Source organism: Mastacembelus armatus, chromosome 1 (genome assembly GCF_900324485.2).
Source record: "Mastacembelus armatus chromosome 1, fMasArm1.2, whole genome shotgun sequence".
Taxonomy (NCBI): Eukaryota; Metazoa; Chordata; class Actinopteri; order Synbranchiformes; family Mastacembelidae; genus Mastacembelus; species Mastacembelus armatus.
The window spans coordinates 25,341,253-25,367,812 of record NC_046633.1 but is presented as its reverse complement, the minus strand read 5'-3'; the positions used below and the strand labels follow the sequence as shown (position 1 = coordinate 25,367,812).

The window sequence follows — 26,560 nt, the reverse complement described above, 5'->3', positions numbered from 1 at the left end:
TGCTAACTTGTTAAAACCATGATGAAAGTCATGGCAAATGTTATACCTGCTCACCTTCAGTACGTTACCATTGTCATTGTGATTGTGTTTGTAGTCTGATGTTCACATTTAGCCTCAAGGAGCTTGGTATTGTATTACAAATACAAGAATAGGGTCAATTGAAAAGGACACAACAGTTGTTTCTACCATCACAGGTACTTTATTACAAGTCAACCAAACTGTATCAAAACTGCAAGAACCTCAAAACTAGCATACAGAAGCTCTCCCCTGGCCTCCCTCTCCTCATACAGCAACGGCGTCACAACCAAACAGTATCAAAAAAAAAAAAAAAAAAAACTAAAGGCACATCTCTATTGTATTTACATTGCATACATGGTGGACATACAGTAAACGAAGTGAAAAGAGGACACATTCAGCCACAGTGGCTTTGCTAGAGACTAAAGCTATTCCCTAAAACACATAACTACAATACACCAGTTAGTCTTTTATAAGTCACAGTATTGAAAACTCCAAGACACAGGTGGGAATGAGTTTTTCTGTAACTTATGGCTTTGTTTTTTCTTTAGGTGTTACCGCTTGCATGCCACCTTGCTATGGCTCATTTGTTATATTTGTTAAAGAGACTTCAGGCGTCTTATCAGAAGGTATCTTTTGTTAGTTTTAAGGCAGGCTTGCTGACAACATCTTATCTGCTAATCTAGTGACTCTCGCAGTCAGTGATAGATTTTTAAAGGAATAGTTTGGGATACACTTTTATTTGTATTTTGCTGAGAGATAAAATCAAAAAGATTTTACGCGTGCATCTGTCCCTTAAATATGAAGCTGTGGCCAGCAAACAGTTAACTGTTACAGCCTGGCTCTCTCCACAGGTAACAAAGTCCACCTGTCCACACAAGCTCACTAATTAACATGTTGAAGCAGTAATGTAAAATTAAAAATACATCTAACATGTTACTTAGAGGTATTGATAGGTGCACTTAATTAATTAATTAATTAATTAATTAATTAATTGGTGTTACTAATCTGGCTCTAGGTCCATATTTAACAAAGACATTAGACTGGTCTCTCATAATTCCCAGCAACAAAGCCCAAAAGTGTTTTTCCCTAAATGTTGCATTGTTTCTTTAAAAATGTAGACAAATCTGACACAAGGACATGTTGTGGTCTTCTCGTCACAGCACCAACTCTGTTTACTTAGTCCTATATCATCTCCCAAGGTCGGGCACTCGCTCATAGATGTAGTGTGTTTTCCCAAAGCATTTTAAGATGTAATCTAAGACTGAATGTGAGCCAGGAGTCCTGCTGCTGATGTGTCTGATGGGCAGCTAGTGTTGGAGTCTGCTTTATATAGACGTGCACCTGAAATACCTACTCTTGAGATCAATCAATATGCCAATGGAAAGATTAGATAGAGGCCAATAACGAGAGCTCAATGCAGGCTTGTATATATATAAATATATATATATATACAGTGTGTGTTTGTGTGTGTGTGTGTGTCTCCGTGTGTGATGCAGGAAGGCCAGCATTTGAGTGTTAGTTTAAAACAATGTGTTGTTAGTAGTTTACAGAATATATATGGCTCTAGTTTGTGCAGAGAACGATCAGGGAGATAGGGGTTGTATATTCTGGTGCATTGTGTATGTGCATGTGTGTGTTTGCGTTAGTGTGTATGTGTGTCAGACATAGTCCAGGAAGACATCCGGTGTACTCTGCAGTAAAGGCTGGGTGGGGGCTGTTGTGCTGCAGACAGAGCTTAGCCTTCGTGATGGCGCCCTCTGTTGTTCTGGAGGACCTGCAGCATTGCTTAGTGTCAGGTACACCTGAGGAGTAACACACAAAAGTTTCGAAAAAGCTGCTTTTAGATTAAAAAATAAAAGTCATAGTTCTGACTCTAATGGTGAACTGTGACAAATAAAATCCCAATGTCATATGTGCAGTTATGCATAAATTAAAAAAGACATTCTGCCTAGAAATGTGAGCTTGTGGCTTTAACCTCATGAGGGGATCATGAGAAATTGGGCACAGACATATCAAAGGCCCTTATATCGCCTACATTTGTAGGAGCAACCATGTGACTTTTCATCTGTGTTTTCCTGTGGTTGTGTCTTTTTTTTTAGCCATTTTGTCGGTTTTTCAACATGATCTTACATCTTTTCATAATCATTTTTCATCTATATTTACTTGTCTGTTTTTGAGATTTTTCATGTTTTAGCAATCTTGCAGCTTTCCTGGCATACGTCTCCTGACTCAATGATTATCACAGTTTTCTTAATTTGATTAAATAATGGTTCACATATGGAGATAGTATTTCTCTTACTGTAATTTAAGCCACCTCTGTGCTCCTGGTTTGTAACACAGGCTTTCTTTTCAAAAGCTTCAAGTCTTTTTTTAAACTCAATGAAGCTCCTATAGAACCACACAAACCACACTATACAACTATCTGCAGATGCTATTCAGTACATGTTGTTACAAGTGAGCCCTTTCATTGTTTCATCTACCTACATTCTTGGTATTTTCTGACAGCAGTAGTTCAGTCCTTTCCACCAGTTTTCTAAATGAAGGCCTTTTCAAAGGGTCATGGTTCCAGCAAGACAGCATCATATCATACCTGCAAGGACGAAACTGGGATTATTTTCAGCATTTGAGAATGTGATGGCTTCTACTAAATACAACACAAAGCTTAAAAGATAATGAAAATCATTATAACTTGCAGCCCTATTTGTAATATTTCAATACACCCCCCAGTCTCTCTCACACACACACACACACTTACATCTCAATCGGTGCAAACTCGGGCCTGCTCATCCTGTGGCCGTCTTGAATCATCCTATAAAATGCTGATCCCACCTGGATCCCAGGGTATGGGCTGTGACCTGTAACACAGATATAAAATATTCACACAATAATAATAAGCTTTTTCTCAGTTTTGGAGGAAAATGATCATGGGTTCATATGATAATGCTGGTTTCTAGAGCTGCATTATGAAACACAATCAATATGATTTTGCACCATACACTCCACTAAGTGATGTCGTTACTTGGCCCCATTCAGTGCAAATGGATGATAATAATGACTCAGATGTTATGAAACAGATGAAAAGTGCAACTCTAACTGGAAATGTTACCCAGAGAGAAGATTTCCCAGAGCAGGATGCCGTAGGACCACACGTCACTCTCAAAGGTGTAGACGCAATCAAAAATACTCTCTGGAGACATCCACTTGACGGGCAGACGGGCCTGCAGGAGGCAGAGTCATAATCACAGGGCAGGAAAAGAAAACGGGATGGAAGGAAGGATGAAGAGAAAAGAGCGACAGGCAGACTCACGTTGCCTCGGAGCACATAGCTGGCGTCTCTGGTGATGTCTCGTGCCAACCCAAAGTCACAGATCTTCGCCACCCTGCCGTGAGTCAGCAGAACATTTCTGGCTGCGAGATCCCTGTGGATACACTTCACACACATACAACCACACACAGGCAAACATAAATAAGGAAATTAATATTGACATTGTTACTGGTTTCTGCAGTGAATGAGCACAGAGATGAATCACATATGTAAAAATGAAGATGTGTAGCATTAAACTTGTTAGAAACAAAAAACTATGCAGTACAAAAGAGAAAATACATAAACAACATTTAAGACCAAGAACATGAACTTAAATAAATCAGAACTAATATTTTACAGGAGCAGGCCTGAATGTGTTGAGTTTGTTTTGTTTGTAATTTATTGAATTCATTTAAGAATGAAATGGATTTATACATATTTACACTTTGAGACTAGAGGTATAATTGATGCATGCACTGACCTGCTTTCTTTATAGCTGAACATAATAGCTGTTATTTATATAATGCTGTTGTTTTAAAAAGGTCAGTGAAATAAATCTGTGATTTTTGTTCCACACAAATGTAATTGGATTATATTATTATTTGTATTAGTCATCTTGTAAATTTATTAGGCTTTAATCCAGCTTGTGCTGTTCAAATGGCAGAGAACAGGGCACAACAGCATGTTTCTCTTCACGCCAACATCAGTATTAGATTTAATTAGGGAATATTGGTAGTTACATGTGATTTGCATTGTCGTTTATATTATATATTGATATTTGAAGCTTTGATGTTAAATATTGAAGTAAAGACAAAGGCCACTCTTTGCCTGTCACTGAACAAAAGAAAACTACATTGAAGAATGCTGGGCCAAGGAATAAAAGCTTATCCATAATTACAGTCTATCTAAAAGAATAAATAGTGTATAATTTAATAAAAGGAGCAAATGTAGTTAGAGGAAGTCAGTTAAAAACACAAAAAAAACAAGATTTTTTTTTTATATAACCGTGCTATAACTGATCAATAAAAATTAACTGTGTCTGTAAACATTCTTACATTCTTGGAAGTAATGTACTCCATTCCTTTGGCCACCTGGTAGGAGAAGCTGAGGAGATCTTCAGCATCCAGCGATAGCTCATCTATGTCATCGGGATAAGGATTACACTGCTAGCTTTAGTAAATGCAACAATACTTTAAAGACACATTACTATACTGATGAAATGCATGATGGTAAATGTAGAGTAAGAAGTTTTCTACCTGAATGGGGAGGCCTTTCTTTCTCAGGGGGGCGCATGGGCATATATCCTGTCCCAGTCACCTCTCTAATGTACAATTACACAGTATAAATGTCCTATATTCTGTATAGGAAGCCATTTTTTAATTGTAGTTTTTATCATATTGCATGTTATTTTAATGCACACACACACACACACACACCTTGTAGGCTCAGTTTGGTTCAAGACGTTGCGATAGTAACCATCACCGACTTGGGAGTTTAAGAAGGACTCTCTTTTCCTTCGCAGGAAGTTGAGGAGGTCGCCATAGCAACAGTACTCTGTGATCACCAAAATTGGGCCTGGCAGGATGCAAATATAAAAAGAAACCTCACTCACTGGTTTGTAGACCAAATGAATAAAACAATGAAAAATGCCAACAGCTCTAATAGAGAAACAAGGCAGGACAGTGATATATTGAAGTAACGCATGTTATAGGCCGATATCAGTATACTGTTCAAAGAAATAATATTGAACCAAATTTCAAATTAGGATTTTTCATGCATAAGAACATATTCATGCATACTGTACTTGCACAATGCTGCATTTAATCAATGTTAAGGGGTAAACAGATAGATAATATTGATCAACTACACAGTAAATTTGTCCCAGTCAAACTGAATCACGTCTTCATGTTAGAGCTGATCAATTCTTCACTGATCAATATCTGGTTTTTAATAAAAAGCCAATATTGTCCGGGCAAAGCAATACGTCATCACATGAAGATAAACAACACTGTGCAAATGTTTTAAGCATTTTAGATGTTGAGGTTCTTATCCATCCATAAAGAACTATATTCAGAGACAAGAATAATAACAAGGTGTTCTGCAACAGGTGGTGTGACCCCCACAAAACCCTGATTTCAACATCATGGAGTCAAGAGACTGAAGAAACTGTGGCACAAACTATAGTAAAATGTTCCAAAATATTTGGAACAACCTGAGTAACCTGAAAGGCTATGGATAATTGTAATAAGAAAAACTAGCACCGGTTTAAAAGTGAAGTGTGGTCACACCAAATACTGATTTGATTTAGTGTTTTTCTACTGACTACAAATTGTATGAAGTGAATTCATAAATAAAAACTATTCATGAATCCATGAGTCCTCACTTTTAGTGTCTAAACCATTTCCACACAACAGAATCAAACACTGCTCATTTCCATTAGAACAACACAAACCATTATAAAAAATAAGTAAAACAATTGGAATAATAATGCTATAATGCAAACTCATTATTTTTACAACCAAATCCAAATTCCACGATAAATCTCTTACATCTACTGAGCCACCTGGACTTGGTGTCCAAGCTGCTCCTCTCACCTCCGACGGTGCAGGCTCCGAGCAGGTTGACGATGTTGACGTGGTTTCCAAGGTAACTGAGCACCTTCAGCTCCGACATCAGCGCCTCCTTCTCCGAGGAATGGGCATTGGCTGGGATGACATCATCATAACTTTACACACTTACACCCTTTGCTTTGGTCGAGGTTCATTTACAAAATGTGGCAGGGATAGAAATGGTCATGTGATCATGTCATGTGACCCAGTCTTTAAAGGTCAGAGGTGCACAGACTTTCTTCCTCTTCCTGTGAGCAGGCCTATGCACATGGTTGTTTCTAGTGAGTCAAACAATTTTAACCTTTTAAAAGTCAGTCGTATTGAGCCTAATGTTTTGTTTTGTTCCAAATGGTCCTATCAGTCCAGATTATCAAGTTGTGGTGGCATTTTAATTTTAAATGCAAACAGTTGTAAATATTTAAGTATATTTACTAACAACACTGTTTCCTGACAGGCAGGTTGCTGTTAGTTTCATATAGATTTGAACTTGTTTTTATATGTTTCTGTATAAATATTCTGCAGCTGGTGTAGGCCTTGTATAGAAATACCTGGTGTGGTGGAGGTGACGTTGTCTGTGATTATTGGCTGTGTTGTCTTTGTATTAGGTGTTTTCTGTTGTGCAGATGGCTGTTTTTCTGCTTTAATCCTGAGTTTCTTTTTCACTAATATTTTGCCTCCTCCACCCCAGCTGTAGGCTGAAGCCTCACCCCTGCAGATACTTTTAGTCTAACATTGTAAATACAATCTGCCTTGTGGCTGTTGGACCCACACTGACTGACTGACTTGCAGTTTTTTATACACCTTATCAGCGCTACTTAAATATAAAACATGTTTTCAACAAGCTGGACTTAATGTATCAGTAGTAAAGTACCTGTGGTTGATGTATTACTATTAATACTGATGCATCTATGTAGCATTTTACTGTTTGGTTTTCTTTTGTTATATGCATAGTTAAGTGGTTCAGTCTAGTGGTATATGCTTTGTTCCAACCAGCAGTAACTCTCATTCATTTGAATGGAACAAGTTTGTCATCCAGCAGTGTTATAGTTTTAAGAATAAGTCGAGGTACAAAGTGCTCTACACAGGAAAATCCACAAAACACTATACCATTTAGAACCAGGCCTCTAAGACTGCAGAGAACATGCTGTGTTACTCTACACAGAGACAGACAGATAAAAAAGGCAGATAAACAAACTTACATTTGAGCATCTTAACAGCGACGGTTGTAACAGTATCTGCAGAGCAGAGTCCATATGCTGTGGCCCTTACTACCTTTCCAAAAGCCCCAGAGCCCAGAGTTTTACCTGTGAGACACACACATCACTCCTTTATCACTGTTCAAATACAGAACGCAATAATGCAACGCAAAAACACACTACTATGCCTGTAGATCTGCTTTAAACATACATAGCTATGCAAACATGAGAACTCACATACCGAAGCGTAGCTTCTGTCGAGAAAATTCCCATTTGGAGTCATACGGCAGCTGGGTGGGGTCAATATAGATGTAGCTGTTGTCATGGATACTCTCAATGACTTTCCACTGGATTTGGAACTTGGGTTTCTGTTGAAGAAAAAGTAAATCTAGATCGGTTTCTTGCAATTCTGTGATACTTTGTGTGTCTAGAAGATTGTATACTGCAGCTCATATCTTTTGTTTTTTTTTTCTCATCACTCTGCTATTCATGTTTCGATTACTCAGTGCACTTTAGTTGTCAGTCTCTGTCTAGAATATTCCTTGATGATCTCACTGTGGATTCATAAACTAGTTCTCAAGGAGTCTGACTCATCTGAGTGCAATACGATTAGCATGCTGTGGGGGTAAATTAATGGCTCAAAGCGTGATTGGAGTGTGAAAAAAGCCTTTAACTACCTGTGAATGGCTGATTGATTCAATTCAGATTCATTAGGACACATTCATATTGATTAAAAGGGCATACTTTCACTGCTATATCGTTACCAAATGCAGCATGGAAACTAGTCTTGATATCAACATCATGCTTCTAACTTTAACATACTCCAAACAAGAAAGAGGCATGAGTCATTAGTAAATGAACGTGGGCCCTTTGCCAGCTCTTTATTTTGAAACTACACATCATTGGTGCTCGATGAACTTCATTTAGCATTGATGCCTATAAATTCTGAAGTTATTTCATGAATTTCAATGGGATTGATGGCCACACTGTAGATGCGTGCGACTTATGAGCCAACTGTCACTAATATTAAAATTATTAAAAAGATGTGGTGTTTATGATTTTTTTCCTTTCTTACCTGCATGTACTTATAAAGCAGCACCACTAGAACAAGGCTGAGTAAGATGCCAGTAGCCACCATGCCAGTTAGAAGAGGAGTGAAGAGTTTATGGGGCACTACACGCTCTGAGAGGAAACATACACCAACAAACCCACAGTCACATCTCACACTGAAGTATAAACGATATTTTAGTGGTTGTTGCACACACATTGTCTTCTTCCAGCACTGTAATAGACAACTGCAGCAGTTGTGTGTTTGTGTGACAAGCATTAGCAAGTCGACCACATATAATCCCTGCCTGCACAGTCAGCATAAACTAATCTTATTCAATCTGGACCGAGTTACTCCACACCTGGTCTTTGTAGTGACAAGCTCAGTTGGTTTGTGTATCTCTGTTTCTAGGAATACAATGTTTTGTGGTGTGGACAGGCTCCGTGTGTGTGTGTGTGTGTGTGTGTGTGTGTGTGTGTGTGTGTGTGTGTGTGTGTGTGTGTGTGTGATTTACACACATGTAAATCACTGAAATTTATGGTTATGGTCAGGGTTAGGCAGGTAGTACTTATGGTTAAGGTTAGGGCGAGGAACTGAATCTGAGTAAAATTCTCCATGAGGAACCAAAAAAACGTGTGTGTGTGTGTGTGTTGGACAGTACCATACCACTGATGGAGAACAGTGTGTACGCCTCCTCTCCCTCCATACTCGCCACACACTCCAGGGTGTGGTAGTGTGTGTGCTCCTTGCTGACGTTCAGTCGACTCTCCACTTCACTCTTACCAAAGGCAGACTCAGTCACCATGGCAACCTCGGCAGTCTCCCATTGGGTGGCGTTGGGCAGATGTGAGCACCTGTTTGAGGGGTAATAAAGTTAGTGAAGATCAACATCTTAGTTTACTTCACAACCTTTTCCTTTATTTGTACTGACACTGGACTCCAGTATATGTGTATAGTCCTTAACTCCTGGCAAAGCTTCCAGTCAAATCTTTTCTGTCACACTTTGCTTTTATTTCTGTGTTGGTGAATTTTTTTCTGTTCCTTCACACTTTTATCTTCTCAGTTTCTGCAGTGTCGTTATCATCTCTGGCTAGTTAGTTTAATGTTCTTCTCTTTTGCCAGTCTTTCTAAATAACTAATCAGTTTATTTTGTCAATAAACCAATCAATAAATCTAGAGACAGATGTGCGTTCTATCAAATAAAAAAAAAAAAAAAATCAAATGCCAATTTGATCACTGGTGAAAATATCTCGATTGCTCATATTGTGTTAACCAACAGTAAAAACGTTTGGCTTGTTTGAAAGATAACCAGGATATGATATGATACTAAACCAACTTTTTCAACTCCGATGAACATATCCTGCTCTCAGATGAGCTGTCAGACAAAACAACAGAGGATCACTCATGCTTGAAATTACTGGGAGTAAAATGCTCTTCACTGCTGTTCAGTTGCAGATTTTTGTCATGATCCGTATTTTTGAGTTTCCTGTTCTGGACATTTATTTTGAAGGATCATGCAGGATCTGTTTTTAGTCTGTTCTGTGTCTTTTTACTTTGACCCAATTAGTTAATTGTTTTCACTTATGCCTCGTTTTTGTTTTTTCCCCTTTATATACCTTTGTTCATTCACAGTCTAGTTGCTAGGTCGTCTGCCCAACACTGTCTTGAGCTGTCCACAACTGACTAGAACTGCCAAGAACTGCCATTTTGATGCCAAGAGGCTTCAAGTTTGTTTTTGCTTTTGTTCTCCCACGCCTGGATTTCCCTCTTGGATTTTTTTGTTCATGGACTTCCTCGTTTCTATTATGTTAAGTTAAGAAGTCTTTTTCCCTTGAGTGTGTTTTTCCTGAACCCCTTCCCCTTGTCTTGTGTTCATGTTTCCCTGTGTCTGAGTGGATGTGTCTTGTCCTTGTAGAGTTCTTGTTCATGTTACCTTGTGGTCTGGTGAGTCCCCGAGTGAGTGTGTGACCCAGACCTTCATGCCTTGTCCTCATGTCCATGTTACCTTGTGGTCTGGTGAGTTCCCGAGTATGTGTGTGACCCAGACTTTTATGTTAGTTCCTTTTGCTCTTGTCCTTGTTTCCCTATAGTCTGGTGTGTCCCCGAGTGCGTGTGTGACCCAAGCTTTCATGTTTTGTTCCTTTTATTCATGTCCTTGTTTCTTGTAGTCTGTTGCGTCCCCTACTGTGCATGTGAATCAGACCCTCATGTCTCGACCCTTCTTGTTCATGTGCCATTGTCCCCTAGTTTTAGGTGTAGTTAAACCATAGCCTTCGTTCTTGCCCTGTTTTTTTGATTCCTCCTTGATTTTTGAATAAAGTTTTCTTTTATCTCTGAGTACCAGTGTGGGCATATAATAACTATTAACCCCCGAATCGTGACAGATTTTAGTATGAGCAGCATGAAACCAGACAGCTACGTTCAAATGCACCATACATTTTTATTTCCATGTTTTATTGTTTATATTACAAAACTTAAGAAATATTGAGAAGCAGATAAACTAAACGTTGAAGAGTTGCAACTCTGTCATTAATGTGATGATTATGCAGTAATGTAATTATCACAATAATTAGTGATAATTAGCTCTCCCACTAATTATTGTGATAAATTACTGCATAATGATCACATTAATGACAGAGTTTCAACGTTTAGTTTAACTGGTTCTTATCACTTATGTTATCTTCGCTCTTTATTATTTTTATTATTATTTTGCCCTTTTCTTTGGTTGCTATCTTCTTCAAACTTTAAAACGTGTATCTTTCAGAGGACGTTTCTGCTATTACTTTTTTCTTTTGATCTTTTATACTTTTTCTTGTATTCAACTTTTTTTTACAATGGAGAAAACTTTCATCTTCCATGAAACTTTCCTCTTTATTTGAGCTTACCAAATCGTCATACTTTGGGCTAGAAACGTCATTTAAACTTTAAACCGGTCTAGACCCTTTAAACTTTTATTCTGTAAGTCAGCTTCTTGATATCTTCTATACTTTTTGATTTCTGGCAGTTTTTTTTCATGATTTTAAGCTGCTTTTGGTCATTTTTCAACTTCTCCATTGGTGTGTATTGCAGAGGCTTAGAGTGGGTGATGTCACTGATGACATTATCCACTCTAGCTTTTGCTCTTCAACTTTTTTTCTTCTCTTCTGGTGTTAACTTTCAGCTTTATAAACAATTTATATATTAAAGTAGTAGAGATTTTTGTTTTCTTTCAGGTAATGCTCTCACTCTGATAGGACCTCCGGTTTTTCCACCAGGTGGCCAAAACCACAGAGAGTGACTGCTCAATCTCTCATTCACACCCATTATAAAACAGTTCTAGGAATTCTGGTGAAAAACAGAAATGAAGGCTGTTTCTAACTCACCAGCAATCCTTCATTTTTGGGAGTATCTTCACAAAAAATGGATCAGTATCTTCGTTGAAGCCTCCTGGCACTGTTAGTGAAAGAATTGTTTTGATAGGTCTTATAGTTTTTCTGTATCCCTCCATTTTGTGAGGTGACATTTTCTGCTTCTGCATTCTGCGTGTGTAAAGTGCTGTGTCACTGTCACTCCCCCTCCCACTCTGGGCTTAGGTCACCATAGCAACAGCTCAATACAAAGCAATAGCAGAGACAACAGCTGCCTGTCGGGAGCCATCTCTGCTCTTCAGGACTGTTTTGAATGCACTGACTGGGACATGTTTAGGGAGGCTGCAACCAACGGCGACTCTATTGACTTGGAGGAATACACGGCATCAGTGTCCGGCTACATCGCGAAATGCATCGATGACGTGACCGTCTCCAAGTCCTTCACCATACTCTCCAACCAGAAGCCGTGGATGACCGCAAAGGTGTGCGCGCTGCTAAGATCCAGAGACTCTGCCTTCACAGCTGGAGACAAGGATGCCCTAAGAACAGCAAGGGCTAAACTGTCTCGAGCCATTAAAGAGGCAAAGTGCGCACACTCCCAGAGAATCACACGGCCACTTCCAGTGCAGCGGCGACACTCGGCGCATGTGGCAAGGCATCCAATCCATCACCAACTACAGGCCAGCACCACCTGCCTGTGACAGTGATGCCTCCCTTCCAGATGTGCTGAACAGCTTCTACGCCCGGTTTGAGGCACGTAACAATGTGACAGCGAGGGAGGGAGCGAGGGAGACCATCCCTTCTCCAGAGGACGAGGAGCTCTGTCTCACCACGGCTAACGTGAGGAAATCTCTATGCAGAGTCAACCCACGGAAAGCTTCTGGACCAGACAACATTCCTGGCAGAGTGCTCAGGGAGTGTGCAGAACAGCTAGCGGATGTCTTCACAGACATCTTCAATACCTCCCTGAGCAGTGCCGTCGTCCCAACGTGCCTAAAGTCAACCACCATCATCCCCGTGCCAAAGAAGTCTCCAGTGTCCTGTCTCAATGACTACCGTCCCGTCGCACTCACACCCATCATCATGAAGTGCTTCGAGAGGCTCGTCATGAGGCACATCAAGAACCTGCTGCCACCTGCACTTGACCTCATGCAGTTTGCGTATCGTCCAAATCGCTCCACAGACGATGCCATCAGCACAACCCTCCATCTGGCCCTCACACACCTGGACAATAAAGACACTTACCTACGAATGCTGTTCATTGACTTCAGTTCAGCATTCAACACGATCATTCCTCAGCACCTGATCAAGAAGCTGAGTCTGCTAGGCATCAACACCTCCCTCTGCAACTGGATCCTGGATTTCCTGATTGGAAGACCTCAGTCAGTCGGGAACAGTCTCTCTTGCACCACCACATTAAACACTGGAGCTCCCCAGGCCTGTGTGCTCAGTCCACTGCTGTTCACTCTGCTGACTCATGACTGTGTAACAAAGCACAGCTCTAATCATATCATCAAGTTCGCCGATGACACGACCGTGGTGGGTCTCAACAGCAAGAACAATGAGTCAGCATATAGAGACGAGGTGCAACAACTAGCAGCCTGTGCAAAGTTAATAACCTGTCTCTGAACATCGACAAGACCAAAGAGATGGTTGTTGATTTCAGAAGAACAAGGAGTGACCATTCTCCACTGAACATCGACGGGTCCATCGTGGAGATCGTCAAGAGCACTAAATTCCTTGGTGTTCACCTGGCGGAGGATCTCACCTGGTCACTCAACACCAGCTCCATCACCAGGAAAGCCCAGCAGCGTCTCTACTTCCTGAGGAAGGCTCATCTTCCACCGTCCATCCTGTCCACCTTCTACAGAGGGACCATCGAGAGCATCCTGAGCAGCTGCATCACTTCCTGGTTTGGGAATTGCACCATCTCGGACCGCAAGACCCTTCAGCGTATAGTAAGGACAGCAGAGAAGATCATCGGAGTCTCTCTTCCCTCTATCACAGACATTTACTCCACACGCTGCATCCGCAAAGCTAACAGCATTGCGGGTGATTCTACGCACCCCTCACACACACTCTTCACCCTTCTGCCATCTGGAAAGAGGCACTGAAGCATTCGGACCCGCACATCCAGACTGTTACAGTTTCTTCCCTCAAGCAATCAGGCATCTCAACAAAGAACTGAGCTGAACTGGACACACACACACACACGCACATGCCACTTTACATTTATATTTATATTTATATTAACCCTGTTTACACTTGTCAATTTAATATCTGCAATGACGCACATATTGTTCTTTGCACATTGTCTACCACTTACCATGACTGTGGCACATTCACTGCTTTTCTTTGCACAAAGTCGGCCTATATGTTGTCTGCACTGTCTTGTCCTGCCCTGTCTTCCTGTGCACTTCTGTTGTTTAAGTTCTTAAAATGCACCTTAAGTATAGTTTAATTTTTTTTTTTTTTTTTTTTTTTTAGTTTAATTTTAGTTTCTGTCATAGCTTTATGTCTGTCTGCGTCACTGCACTTGTCTGCGTTCTGTGTAGCACCTCCGGTCTAGGAGGAACGTTGTTTCGCTTCACTTTGTACGGCGTGTGCTATATATGGTTGAAGTGACAATAAAGCTTCTTTGACTTTGACTTTGACTCGTTGGTAATTAGACTGACTGGCTGCCTAATATCCACTGCTGTTACACATGGGGTCTATTCTCAGTGTCAGCCATGTTTTTCTCCAAGCAGGATGTGACAACAAGAAATAATTCAATGAGCTTAAAATGGACTTTGGCTATTGGCATACAGCTTTAGACACTTGACTTAGGATGTTTTCAACATCAGCCATGGACTCGCCTTTCACAATAAAAGTCTAGTTATTTGTAAGAAGTTTTACCTTTGTAAAGTATAATGAATATTCAAAATAAAATTAAGATTGTAATCTAAGATCATGTGAATCTCCTGCAGCATGTTGTCCTTTCATAATAAAAGCCTTTTTATAGCCTTTTTTCAAAATAAAAGCCAACAAACACTAACATGAGCTTAAAATGGACTTTGGCTCTTGGTATACAGCATTAGGCACTAACTTAGGATGTTTTAAATGTCAGGCATAGTGTTTTCTCCCAGCAGGCCATGTTTGGACTTTCAAAATAAAAGTCTACAGTTAATTGTACAACATTGTTACACCTTTGAAAAGTACAATGAATATTCAAAATAAAATTAAGATTGTAATCTAAGATCACGTGAGTCTCCTGCAGCACTCTTTACTTTCAAAATAAAAGACTTTTCATTGCATTCTTTCAAAATAAAAACCAAGAAACAATAACATGAGCTTAAAATGGACAGTGGCTACTGGCATACAGGTTCAGGCATGATTTCTTCTCCAAGAAGACCATGTCTGGTCTTTCACAATAAAAGTCTACAGTTATTTATAGGAAGTTACTACACAGTATAATAAATATTCAGAATTAAATTTCAGATCTTACCTCAAGGTCACATGAGTCTCCTGCAGCACGATGCCTTTTCAAAATAAAAGCCTTTTTATGACATGGCTTCAAAATAAAAGCAAAGAAATACTGATATGTGCTCTTTTCCAGCACATTCTTTCCCTTCCAACCTTTTTAGCAATGCACATCATTTTATTATTTTTTCATACTTCTTTCACTCCTTACCAAGAACTTGGCTCCTGGCAAATTGCTTTAGGCACCACTGGAGCACATTTCTGATGTCAGCCTTGCTTCTTCTCTAGGCAGGACATGTTCATCTCCTTTATCTCCTTTATCCCCTGATTATTTTAGTTTCTTTATATTCCTAGTTCTGTCTTTCCTCACCTTTCTTTCTTACTTTCATTCCCTTTCAACCCTTTCTTATTCATCCTGTACTTTCTTCTTTGTGTCTTTTTCTTCAGTGCCCCTCTTCTCATGCTTACTTCTTGCCTTTTTTCTTTACTTTCAACTTCATTTTCCTTCCTTTTCTTTCAACTTCTTCAACTTTGTCAACTTCTTTGCTTCCTTACCACTTTTTTCTTTCATCCACTTTTTTGACTTTAAAATACTCGTATTTTTGACAGTGTATCAGCTCTCCCACATAATTTCTTCCGAAATTACCTTTTCTAGTTGTTTTTAGCATCTTGCCCACTTGCAGAAGTAGTTATTACGTGGTGTAACTTCCCTGGCCTCTCCTTTTAATATTTTTACCAGCTCACTAATAATTTGTAAGTTATGGCAGGTGGTCTTTCCATATTTCAAACAATCAGCAAACTGCTGGTGGAACAACAAAGAAAACGTTGGTGTTCAAATAGAGCAAACAAAGCAACACACTTTTCATTTTTCAGTGTAATGTATTTTAGCCATACCTTGTGTGGGGTAATTCACAAAAGTACCAGCTGATTTTGGGGACTGGGTGACCTGCAGCAATGCACCGCACTTGTCCGTCGACCGGTCCTTCTTGGGCAATGATAACAGGTTTACCTTGTAGGGAAAGAGGTGATTGAAAACATGTTTAACATATTCTAAGATAAGATATATTAAGATCTCCCTATTAACAACTAACTCAAGAGCTGTATATATATATATATATATATATATATATATATATATATATATATATATATATGTACTTACTGCTGACATACACGTAGAACGAATGATTTACAGATGCATCCTCATGACTGGCTGAAAACTTATAAATCCCTCCCTCTGTGCCAAGAACCCTCACTAGTCTCAGCTCACTGATGTATCTGATGAAACACAGATTTCAGAGTATGAGTGTTACATCAGGTGTACAGCAGTGGAATATCTCTGGCACGGTGTACCTCTTACTGTACCTGTATTTGTGGTGATGAATTGTGATGACGTGTTCTGTGGTGTTGAGGAGACGTTTTCCGTAGTAAGACCAAGACAGGAACCTGGGTGCAGGATAGGACTCAAATTCTACTCTAAGGCTCAGGCTCTCACCCTCTTTGACATCTGCCTGGACTGGACCTGGATGTCCGATGATGGTAATAAACCCCTGATCTGGAGAAGAGGAAAAGGTTACAGGTTAAAGGAAAGGTCTAACTGTGTACTTTACACTGCAGTCAATTTACATACAAATAGGCTTAAGTAAGTTCTAACAGGGCTACTTTCACAGGGTTAGTGGTTGTTTACATTTCCTACAATGCTGTATGACAATGTTCTTGAACCTTTTCTATCATGTCTGAAAGTATTTAAGCAAATAAGAACAAAGTAGTTGTTGAGTGTTGGATCTGGAAAGAAGCCACAAATAGAAAAGAGTATGCAACCAACAAACCCAAGATTCATGTGTTTACTATTATTTACACTGAGAGACATGCTCTTTTTTGGCCAATGGCAAAGCTGTACAGCATATGGAACATTTTCCTGCTGCCTGTTTGTACTGTCATGTCTTTTAATAACACTCTGGATTATTACAGATGTTTCCACCTACTAATTTGCATGGTATATAGAGGATATAAGAATTGATAAGTCATCAAAAAATGAGTAAATACTGGTGTCTGTGGTTGCCTATTAGTTCAGTGTTGTGAGTACAAAGAAGAAATTTTGGTTGGAGGTGCCTCAGAGGAGTCGAGTCAAATGTCATTAATGTTGTGAATGAAGTTTGAATATGCTATATGCTAATATGTTATCTATGTTAAAATGATTTATTTTTACCCACTTTGGGATGGATGGAACAGAGGCTGGTGTGAATGGTACATTAGCTAAAGGGGATTATGGGATGGTGTGGAAATATGGAGGTGTTTACATAATATGACTCTGAACAGGGCCAACCCTAATGCACTCATCTTATTTGTTACATATTGATCTCTGTATATGTCATTGTCAATATCATACATTATGAATGCACACATCATGAAAATGATGATCACAAGAATATACTGTAAATGAACATGGAACCAAATCCAAAATGTCTGATTTGTCTGCCTGTGTTGCCTCTAGGGCAGTGATTCTCAAACTGTGGGGCGCACCCCACTAGTGGGCATAACAATGGATACATTTGTTATACGGACCCCTAAAAGAGCAGGCGACTCCACGTCAGCAGACAAAAACACGACAGACAGTAAGGTAAATCAAGCAAAAAAAAACCAGCCAAAACGAAAATACGATGAAGCCGACCTGGGTCTTGGATTCACAGTGGGGCTGGTGGGGGCAGAGGAGAGACCCATGTGTGTTGTGTGTATTAAACCGTTGGCAGCAGACAGCATGAGACCGAACAAATTAAAAAGACACTTAGAAACAACGCACCCCAATCTCGTCAATAAACCACTTGACTTCGAAGTAATTACACAATTGCACTTTCATTTTATTTATTTTGAACTCTGTATTATTTATTTAGAAGTTATTTTGAATAAATTTTAATTTTAAAACATTTTAAGTTTGAAATAAATTTCATTGTCATTTTTGGGGTGAAGTGGGGCTTGAAACTTTATGCTCGGCCTTAAGTGGGGAATGGCAGGAAAAGTTTGAGAACCACTGCTCTAGGGAGACATGGACTTGCACACAAATTGTCCAATGCTCACTGTGAATGTCGAGTTGCAGCGCTGTGGCACTGGTGCCTCTCTCGTTGTGGGCGTAGCAGCAGTAGGTGCCGGAGTCTGATTGGTTTACAGCTGTGATCAAGAGCGAGGTGGCACGTTGGTAGCCATGGGAGCCAGACAGGATGTGTGAGGCCTGGGATTTATCAGGATGCTACAAGGCATTAGGGTCAAAGGTGAGTGGTGCTATATCCACATGTGCAATATCACACGGAGCCAGTGTTCTGTATGATATCATGTTTTAACGCAGACTTTTCTCACAGTATTTTAATATTGATTTTACGCATCTGCGCTTAATCCATGGCTTAGAAACACTAAGGTCATTGAGTTCAAAACTGTTCCAGTCATATTTTCAGTAAATTTCATGTCCCCAACTGTTTCAAAACCTTTAGGAATTTAGATGAATTTATCTTCAATTATGTGTAAAGTCTATTATATCTGGAATGTAAATTGTGCTTTATGGCACTGAATAGTCCCAATTTTCTCAAAATTATTAAATGTGAGTTTAAATATTTGGCTGTTTATTGCACTGGTTAGGGTGAACAGTTAGCCACTCAGAGACAGAGTAGATGGAGTCTCTTTAACAATCCTACCGCTGTTGAAGGAAAGTCCCACTTGAGACTGAAGTCTGGGTTGACATTGGTGGAGCTACAGGTGAGCTCAAACTGCTCTCCTTTCCTCAGGATAACAGTGCCTTTCTGCGACAGCGTGATCACTGGAGGCACCTCTGGAACTGGATCAGGAAACACATGCAAAAACATGTTTACACTCTCAACTATTCACAATCACCCAATATTTGCATAGAAACACATAAAACAGATGATTCATTTCCTACGATAAAAGTCTGCTGATGTCACTTCAATGTCTGTTTGACAAAGGCTGGTATAATAATATTTTCTCCAAACATGGCCATGCACTGTTACAAAGCTTTGTTCAGTATGGGACTGTAATCCCTCTGCTCCTCCCTCATGTCTCATTTTTCACTCCCTCTCTCCATCAGTCAAAAGGACATTATGCCATTAGTCCTCCCAGCTAGTCTCTCTGTAGCTTTCCTTCTACTCAGCCCAGACTGAAAATGCTGAGGCACAGCAGAACAAAAAGTAATCTTAAATTGCTTTTACAGTACATGTAATTTTAATATACCCCATAAGAAAAACTATAAGTGAAACCTCTTTTGCCATCTGCAGTGTGGATAGTTGGAGGCTTTTTTCATTGTTGTTGCTACCACTGATGTTTGCCAAGAAGCATTATGGTATCTTACGTCGATTTTTAGCCTTGCAAGCAGTCTGTCTGTTGGTCAGTCAGCCCACTGCCATACTGGAATCTCTCAAACTTGCAGACAAAATTTTATTTCTACTGACTGATTCCCATGACATTTACCTCTGTGGCCACCAGTGTTAATTTCGTTGACGAAGTATTTTCGTTATAATTTTCGTCAACGACAAGTTTTCACTGACGAAAATGAGAAGTTAACTAAATAAATATTAAGTGATGACGACGAAAACTAAATAAAAATATATTGACATTTTCGTTGACTAATAAAAACGAGACGAAAATGTGAGTGAGGGACGTTTTTAGAAAAGATCCAATCAGAATCAATCTTCTTAGACGCACACGCACATTTAAGAAGTAACTGATCCACCTAGTGACGCGGGATACGCGAGTCCACGACATCATCATAGCCTACACTGGGTTTCTGTCTGACTTAAACTATAATGAAATGGAAACAGCTGGGAGAAAACAAAGAGAAGATATATGGGTCAGTTTCATCTTTGATGCAATGGCATTACTGCTAAATACAGTTTTTCTTTTAAATATTTTGGAGTTGCACTTTTGCTTTAAAGAATGAAGAATGTCATATGCAAGTTATAAACGATGCATATCTAATTTTTGGTCTTTTATGGAAAGGCCATATTCCATATATATTTAATGAAACTTGTTTTTCATTTAATTTTAATTTAGAATATTTTGTATATTACAATAGTTTTACTAAATTACACTTAAATTAAACCCAATAGATTTTAGTCGACTAAAATCTTATTCTATTTAGTCGACTAAAACTAGACTAAAACTAAAACAAAGCAGATGACTAAAATATGACTAAAACTAAAATTGCATTTTAGTCAAAAGACTATGACTAAAACTAAATTAAAATCTGCTGTCAAAATTAACACTGGTGGCCACCAGAAGATCAAAACCGGGTTGGTGATTAACTACCTGCAAAGTTAACAAAGTTCCCATCAGCATTAACTGTATTTTGTGGTTACTAATAATAGTTAAACACTAAAAATCACAAAAAAGTATATCATTATAGCATGTTAGCACTGTCATCGTGAGCATATTTGCAGACAAAGATGCATCTAGAAAAGCTATACCTGAAAAAACAAACACTGTATGAAACCCTCTAAGCAACATGAGCTATAGTTTTTGCAAACACAAATATGTAAATATCACTTGTCCTCTTACTTACCAAGTCGTACATCCACAGTGTATGGAATTGACATCACTTTGATGCCATCAAGCTCTCCCACACATATGTAACAGCCCTCGTACTCCTTTCTCACGCTGCGGATTATGATGCCACGCTGGAGGTTGCTGTGGTAACTCATGGAGGGCAAAGGTCGTCCATCACAGGTCTCCAAAGCCAGCAGTGTGACCTCAGGGTCAGTCACAATACAGGGGATGTTGCAGTCCTCACCTGCACGCACCAGGATGACATTAACCATGGTGCGCTGGAAGATGTTCTGGGGGTCTGAGGAGGCGAATGTAGATCAGCAGATGTTATTTGATGGACACACACATGCCATCACGTACCTCTAGCCTCACTACGAACCCACCTTTCACGTAAACATAGATGGAGCTGTGTTCTAGTGTGCTGTTGTTGACACACAAGTAAAGACCCATGTGGTAGGCCTGCACTGACGACACCTTGACATAAGCCACTCCGTCCTCCTCCATCTCTCCCTCCAGCCTGCGAGCCCTCTCCCGCTGCCACCTCAACCTGGCCCGGGCGCCAGACGTCGTGGCATTGTCATGGCAACGCAGCTCCAGCTTCCCCCTCTTGGGAACAACTATGTGAGGCCCACTGGGGGAAATGACTGGCTCACACCACACTGAAACAGAGGATGGCAGAGGATGTATGGATGCTGTTTTTGAAGGCTGTGATTTGGGTTTAGCTCAGTGGCCAGAAACTGACACTGAGCTTTGACAGTACCAGTCAAAAATCTGGACATGCTTTATTATTCAGTGGTTGGTTCTGCTCTGTTGGTTAATAGTGAACACAACAAAATTATGAATTACACTTATGGAATTATATAAAAAGTCAAAAGAGCTACTGTTTGCTTTGGTAACAGGTTTGAAATTCTCTCACTTGTCTTAAAGTCAGTCTTAAAGTTCCCACATATAACCAGCACTTGGTAGCTACTTTTCCTTCATGCTGCAATCATCTGACACCACACTCCATCACGCTCCTGGTAAATGGCTCTTACATAATCTGAAGGTGTGTTTTTGGTCATGGTTGTGTTGAAAAATAATGGTCCCATGTCGTACATAACCAGATGGGATGGTTTATTGCTGCAAAATGTTATCGCAGCCCTGCTGGTTAAGTGTTGTTTAAATTTTGAATAATTCACCAACAGTGGTGAACTGGTGATTTCTGAGGCTTTTTTGTTTTTCTCTAATATGGTTTGTACAGCAGCAGTAATATCATCCAACATGATACCTGAGTCCTGTATAGTAACACTGGCTAATGGTCAAAAAACACAAACAGGTAAAAAATGCAACCACTTAACCTTTGACAATGCACCTGTTTATTGAAAACAATTCCAGGTAATTACTTCATGACACTGGTTAAGATATTGTGAAGAATGTGCACAGCAGTGGCTGCTTTTAGGAATCTACAACAGGAAACATATTTAGCTTTGTTCAATGCCTTTTTACATATGTGCTATTTTATAGCTTCAATGTCTTTGGTATTAATGTAAACTAAGAAAAACGACTGAATGAGAAGATGTGTCCAAAATCTTGACAGGTTCTGTGTCAACAGCTCTAAGAATAACAGAAATAAGCAGATATAAATGAAAAGAGCAAAATTAGGACAGAACAAAGTGTCAAGGCATCAACTAGAGATGATTTGTATTTGTGATTAGTATTACAATTATTTGGCTGATTAAGCTGTTAATTTAAATGCTGATCACAGCAGATAAAAAGGCAGCATATCCTGGAAATGAAGCTGTGTTTGGAATTTGTGCTTGAAAAACATGAATAAATAAATTGTCTAACCAATTCATCAGTTAACCACTTCAGTTTTACAGAGTATCAAACAGAATAAAACAGAACAGAGTACCTTATGTTATGGTTAAATAGGATGGTATGATTGGCACAGTCCCTTAAGAGAGAGTGCTATCTAACCACCATGGCTCAATTGAACAATCAATAATCATGAGCTGTCTACCCGCTGAGTAATCATGCATTACAGGCCCCAAAATGTATTCTCTTAAAACGAGTAAATAAACTAACAGTTTCATCTCACTTTAATCCCTGTCTATTTTACATTCATTTTTTTGCAGTTTTCCATATAATGGGCACCAGTTCAAGAACAGGATTTTCATGTGACTGTTATGCCTTCAGGCCTGTCAGGGCTGAGAGAGCAAGAAGTAGAGGCGTGAGGAAACAAACAGGCTCTCTCTTGCAGAGACTGGGTGTCATTTGACTAAGAAAAAGGTTTCACACAAGACCTGAGGCTGTTTTATGACTAAACACAAAGATCTCAGCAGTCAAATTTGTCAGTGTGCTTCAGGGTGTGTAGCCTTAAAATATATGTCTTCTGTCTCTTTGTTCCTTCTGCTGCCATGCTAAGACACACAAACTAATCCCCTTTATTTTGGTGGGATAATTAATGAATCATCCTCAAACATTGGACAACACACACACATTTTTTTTTTATTCCTCATGGGGAATTTGCATTGACTTACATTCATTACCTGGAGGTTTATCCTAATCTTGACCATAACCAATACTTGCCTAACCCTGACCCTCACCCCAAGATAAAATGTCAACAGAAAATATAACCAACCTGAAAGACTTATAAGGCGAGTCCCCACAATGTGAGTGTGTAAACAGGCTTCGGTCCCCACAATAGAAGTAATACCAACACGCACACACACAGACAGACTTTTATGCCTCGTGGGGACATGACATTGACTTACATTCATTTCTATGAGACTTGCCCTAACCTGAACCAGTACCTGTCTAACCCTAACCTTAACCAGTACCTGCCTAACCCTAACCTTAACCAGTACGTGCCTAACCTGAACGAGTAACTGCCTAAACTGAACCAGTAACTGTCTAACCTGAACCAGTACCTGCCTAACCCTAACCAGTACCTGCCTAACCCTAACCTTAAGTCGTCTCTTCAAGAATCAGTGATGTACCTGCTGCAGACCTGGATTTGGTCCCCGCAAAGTGTCCCCACATGTCATTGTGTAAACAGGTCCTCACAATATATGAAAAACATGTGCACACACACACATAAACACAAGCACCTGTTGCCTGCTGGGAGAAACGATCCAACCATCTCATTTATACGTCGACACGCTGTAGTTATGCAAACACATGATATGATCTGCAAACTTGTGCAGGCTGCACCATTAATGCAACCGTTTTAAATAGCGTGTGCTCTTCACTAAACATGCGCAAAAATAAACTGATTTTCTCCGCATTTTTACACCTGTATCACCCAGATATAACAGTTAAATATATGAATGTATGAAACTATTGTTCCATAAAGAGATAACCTCATAAGCCATTGTTGAACACACGGCGGCGCCATGACTCACTTAAACACGGTTTACGCAGCGTTAGAATAATTTCTGTAAGACCGGGGTGTTTCTTACTTGTCAGTGGCAGTAAAATGAAATATGAGGCAAAAACAACCCACTGGCACCTCATGGTTCCGCGGTTCCGAAGCCTTTCAGGTTTCTCTACTCCATGGGTTTTGTGCGCGAACAGTGCTCCTGTGCGTAAAAAAAGCCACAGCGGATCCCATCCACCGTAATAACGCAGAGCAGGTCCCTCCACCGTCTGAGCGCACAAACACAATGATCCTCTGTGCTGCGTCTCCGTGATGAATTTCACTGGACCTTAAAGACACAGCGCTGCGCTTCTCCTCCCTGCTCTGGATCCCTGCCACTCCTTTCTGTCCCGCATTGGCTGGAGGCTGGCCAAGGTGATGAGCCTGTTATTACCCGAGAAAACGAGCCATCTCCACAGATTCTTGCGTCAAGAGGAGAAAATATAAGAAAAGCTGACAAAAGAATGGCTCGTAAAAGTATGTTTTGGTCTGTCTATTAAGATCACCATAAATATTTATCCCAGACACTAAAATAAAGTGTTATGACGGTGACTGACCTCTTCCCACAGCTCCTGTTCTGGGCCGGTTTGTCCTTGTGATACACATCATAGTTTCACATTTCCCAGCTGTAATCAACATTATCTCAGTGCTCTTGCTTTCCCCAGATTTAATCAACGCTGAACGCTGGTAGGAGTTGGTATACGGTCATAAAGTGGTGGTGGACCAAGCATTTGGTAACTTCACACTCGCTAACTAGATTTCAAGGATAGGTTTACAATTTGACAACAGATTTCAGGTGCACATAAAACATAAAACAGGTTTATTCTTCCTGTTCATATTGACATGTCAAAGAACATACACTGTTTCCAATGTAACTGATGCAGGGACAAAATCCACAGTGCTTGATTTTTGCAAAAACCCAATCAGCAGTCAAAGTTGACATTTTGTCTGAGGCTGACATAAGACTTCAGCAGTCTGAGTACAGAAAATCATATGGTTATCTTCCCATGTTACTGCACTTTGCCAAGAAAATCCCAATTTGTGTTTCTGTGGACACTGTTCCCATGCTGAGCTGTGGTAAGAGTCAGTTGTCATTTTTACACAAAATGACACAACTGTGGATTCTTTACCTGTCAAGGGCAGTAAAATAAAATACGGGGATAAAACAATGGGGATTTTGTCCCCCTCTACTTCTTATGATAACACAGTAGGAAGGGCAGCTATGGATCAGAGACGGAGACATGGACTTGGACTCAAGTCACACACAGTGACTTCTCTCTTGACATGCTGTAGTTATGCAAATGAGACATGATATGATCTGTAAGCTTGAGCTGGTACCTTGTGTAAACTCCATACTGAGCTGAATGTCACAAACATGATGCATTGAGCTGATACATCGATTCCACAAACATGTTAACCTAATGCTAAGCTCCTAGATGTAGAAAATATTACAGCCATGAAATCAAACCATGTAAATAGACAAAGTACATAATTTACTTGTGTATGTTTTCTCATATTGCATGATAACGTCCAGTTTAAAGTAACTGTCTACCAAACAACTGATCAATGCTGATGCTGTTGCTAATAAATAAAGGAGTAATGATAATGCAGTGGCTGGCAAACCTTTGTTGTGGCAAAACCCGTTGGATGAGCAATAAAGGGAGTGCAGACAGATTGTCTTTTCAGAATAGATTTCTTGCAAGAAAGGAGCAAACCAGAATAGAACACAATTGATCAGAGTCTTCCCCAGTTGTTCCCCAGTTGCTCAGTTCCTATTAGTCTGAGGCCTCTACTTATACAGACATGCAAGTAAATGCAAATAATCATTTACATAATCAGATAATGAAGTCTGTACTTCCCTATTGCTCTACAAAGTGATTCCCTAATAAGGCTGTATTCTAAAACTCTATATTCTCATTTGATAGTTAACCCTCCATCCTGGGCGTGCTCTGTTATACATGTCCCTTCCTCACACTTGGTATCCTAAGGAACCTTTCTCCCAGATACTCCTCACCAACATCCTTGAGAACACCGTGTCCCTTAGTGTCAAACTATGCTAGGTCAACAAGAACATAAACATCAGATATGATTATGAAAAACATATGAGCCTTGGTGAACGCTATGAATCAACCTGTAAATGAAAACCTGTGAAACATGAAAAACCAAGAATACAGTAAGAAACAATAAAAATCATAATCAGTAACAATAATCAATCATTGAAACTCATTTTTCCATTACACCTTCATCACATAAGAAGTTGTACTATCCAAAATAATTACAAAAAAGTACAAGTGGACAAAAATGAGTATGATTTCTGGTTCCAGCTTCAGAGACCAAATGAGACAGAGTATCTTTAAATATCAGCAGTAGAACAAAACATTTCAAATGTACCTTAATAAGAGTTCACATTTTAAATTCATTTTTACGGCCTCCTTGTGGCTAAAAGCCCATACGAAGCCACTTAACTTGTTTTATGCCTTGGGCCAGCTCAGCATATTTAAATGTGTGTGTGTGTTTGACATGAATTTGGTTATATGTGGGTATTTTTGTGTTTCCTACTGCTCCAGAGAAATATGAGAGAGGATTTGCTGAGTGTATGTTTTTGTCACACACATGATTAATCTCTAAGTTCATTCTC

At 39.7% G+C, this 26,560-nt stretch overlaps 1 protein-coding gene across 3 annotated transcripts; it reads right to left on the bottom strand.

Moving 5' to 3' along the window:
* Positions 1–382: 382 nt before the first annotated feature.
* On the bottom strand, positions 383–24,149 carry kitb (KIT proto-oncogene, receptor tyrosine kinase b). 3 transcript variants are annotated; one of them, XM_026304359.1, is made up of 22 exons: positions 23,966–24,149; positions 20,909–21,184; positions 20,542–20,823; positions 18,665–18,804; positions 18,057–18,225; positions 16,477–16,536; positions 16,347–16,380; positions 16,144–16,259; positions 15,876–15,990; positions 8,842–9,029; positions 8,203–8,309; positions 7,369–7,495; positions 7,131–7,235; positions 5,872–6,027; positions 4,759–4,897; positions 4,579–4,643; positions 4,378–4,460; positions 3,326–3,448; positions 3,125–3,236; positions 2,774–2,873; positions 2,503–2,608; positions 383–1,820 (listed from the first exon to the last, which is right to left on the bottom strand). In XM_026304359.1, the coding sequence occupies exons 1-22, from the start codon at positions 24,018–24,020 to the stop codon at positions 1,677–1,679; spliced, it is 2,802 nt and encodes a 933-aa protein (XP_026160144.1). In that variant the 5' UTR covers positions 24,021–24,149; the 3' UTR covers positions 383–1,676. The 3 variants fall into 3 exon arrangements, with proteins under 3 accessions (XP_026160144.1, XP_026160142.1, XP_026160143.1); XM_026304357.1 differs by having other exon boundaries at positions 16,347–16,536; XM_026304358.1 differs by having other exon boundaries at positions 5,917–6,027; positions 16,347–16,536.
* Positions 24,150–26,560: the final 2,411 nt, after the last annotated feature.